Below are 2,444 nucleotides of genomic sequence, written 5' to 3' on the forward strand. Positions count from 1 at the left end.
CTTACAAATTTTTCTAGAACGCAATTAAACTGTAAAGGCGATAAACCATCACCTTGTCTAGCACCAGTTTTATTTCAAATGGTTGAGATCCTTCTTCCCAAAAGCTTAACTTTCGATATCTTATTTGTAAGAGTTCACGAATTATGTTCGCTAATTTTGCTTTAACACCAAATTCTCTAATGATTGTATCTATTGCTTCTCTGTCTACCGAATCAAATGCTTTTTTTAAATCAATATATGATAGTATTGTAGGTTCGCTGGTGAACATTCTACTGCGAATTATTGTTTTTAAGTTAAAAATCCGTTCTCTGTAAAACTTTGTTTAGTGACCGCCCCCCCTCTCTCTCTCTCTCTCTCTCTCTCTCTCTCTCTCTCTAAAAAAAAAAAAAAAAAAAAAAAAAAAAAAAAAAAAAAAAAAAAAAAAAAAAAACGGCTGCAATATGCTCAACAAATGAAAACTTTCCTTTTATGTAATCCTTGGCGATACATACCGCCACTGGTTGGTACAAACTTCCCAAGTTTATAATCGTATCAATTACTTTACGCACTAAGGTATGACAGCTCTACTACCGACACGACATTTCCTCCATTTTATTACCAGAAAATAGTGAGAAAATTAACGCTCTTTATGATAGATGCTAATGTGCAGGTGCCTTGAAACGGCGTATTTCTGTAGAACTTAAGTTGGACCTCAAAAACCGCCAAATGTGACTCATTACCTTCAAAATGAACTACTCAAATACCGCATCCCCCTGGATCTTCACTGTGATATAACTAGTCATATGGTCCACTTTCGGATTATCTGAGAAGCGCGTGTATTCTACATTGAAAAAAAAAAACACAAAATCGTCATGTTATGCGCCCAGGATCGACGCAAACGCACATTAAAACACAGTAATAAGCGATAGGATGCGACAATTCGGTGTAATGATAGCGCTACCAAAAATTTATCCATACGACAATCGTACGAGCACTGGAGCGATACAGTGGCCTATCATCTATACACAGACACTGAAGTGTAAATGAGGAGGACGGAGCCCACTCCAGCGCATGTCGAAATCCACGAGAAATAGCTGTAACACTGACAGGCGAACTACACCAACGGGCATCCGCATTCGCGTCTAGCCGAACTCATAGCCGCTTGATCTCCCTACCAGTTGTAGCTTTTTGTTTACAAATTTAGGCGACATCAGGTCACGTAAAGGCTGTTTCTGACAAGTTTCGTGTCGTCCGGCATTCTTTGTCTCTGCGATGAAAGCGATATTGTTGGTGAAGTGACGGCCACGCGGACTCTTGACCTGACCAACACCCGCCGCTGCACTCACCACACACTGCATCTGTTAGCCGATGACGGTTCCCGAGCAGCAGTATCGGCCAGGAGGGGCCCACAACGCGCCCTTTGTCCGCTGCGTAAACATTCTGCCTGCGCCGTCCACAGCACGCGCGTTGCATTCCGCGCCTGAACGCCATCTCCGGGAAGACACACATGAAGCTAAGCGCAAAGAATGTTCAAACACCACTCAGGATTCCTACGATAGCGCCCGCAGCTTCAGTGCGCTGGAATATAAACTGGGAGGCGTGACAATACACACACAGTCTGTGAAGCTTGACTTGAACTGCTAAACAGTTGCCTGTCGGACACGTTCTTAATGGATAATCATTTCTTCTATTCTTGAGGCGCCGACATTTATTTAAAGTCTTTGCTACGTCCAACAGTCGTAGGCCACTGGTCAGGGACAAGGTATCGAACAAGAAGTATTCACACTGTATTCAATAATAGTATCAAGAAAAAGCAAGGTTTTATTCGAGTAACGATACTTATCTCTAATAACGAGATTGCAATAGGTATACTCAATCGGTTTTTATAAAATCATCTTATGATTGGCAAAGACATGTCGAGTTTAACATATTTTATATAGAAAAATACAAGGCACGTTTTCTATAAAAAAAATCATTTTCGTATTCAAATTTCTGGAAATGGTTTTGCAACCTCACTTCATTTTTGCCAGAGAGGGAGAGGAAGGGGGAGAGGGGGGGGGAGAGAGAGAGAGAGAGAGAGAGAGAGAGAGAGAGAGAGAGAGAGAGAGAGAGAGAGGGAGAGGAAGGTGGAGAGGGGGAGAGAGAGAGAGAGAGAGAGAGAGGGAGAGGAAGGTGGAGAGGTGGAGAGGGGGGGAGAGAGAGAGAGAGAGAGAGAGGGAGAGGAAGGTAGAGAGGTGGAGAGGGGGAGAGAGAGAGAGAGAGGGAGAGGAAGGTAGAGAGGTGGAGAGGGGGGAGAGAGAGAGAGAGAGAGAGGGAGAGGAAGGTGGAGAGGGGGGGAGAGAGAGAGAGAGAGAGAGGGAGAGGAAGGTGGAGAGGTGGAGAGGGGGAGAGAGGGAGAGAGGGAGAGAGAGAGAGGGAGAGGAAGGTGGAGAGGGGGAGAGAGAGAGAGGGAGAGGAAGGTGGAG

At 44.4% G+C, this 2,444-nt stretch overlaps 1 protein-coding gene across 1 annotated transcript in view; it reads left to right on the forward strand.

Moving 5' to 3' along the window:
- Positions 1-1,347: 1,347 nt before the first annotated feature.
- Positions 1,348-2,444, forward strand: part of LOC126252728 (putative uncharacterized protein DDB_G0271982) — a 1,291-nt gene continuing 194 nt past the window's right edge. Inside the window, exons 1-3 of the mRNA XM_049953630.1 lie at positions 1,348-1,410; positions 2,010-2,151; positions 2,220-2,251. Coding sequence (XP_049809587.1) covers positions 1,348-1,410; positions 2,010-2,151; positions 2,220-2,251 — 237 coding nt within the window. The remainder of the gene's footprint in view (positions 1,411-2,009; positions 2,152-2,219; positions 2,252-2,444) is intronic.

The sequence above is a fragment of the Schistocerca nitens genome, chromosome 4 (assembly GCF_023898315.1).
Source record: "Schistocerca nitens isolate TAMUIC-IGC-003100 chromosome 4, iqSchNite1.1, whole genome shotgun sequence".
Taxonomy (NCBI): Eukaryota; Metazoa; Arthropoda; class Insecta; order Orthoptera; family Acrididae; genus Schistocerca; species Schistocerca nitens.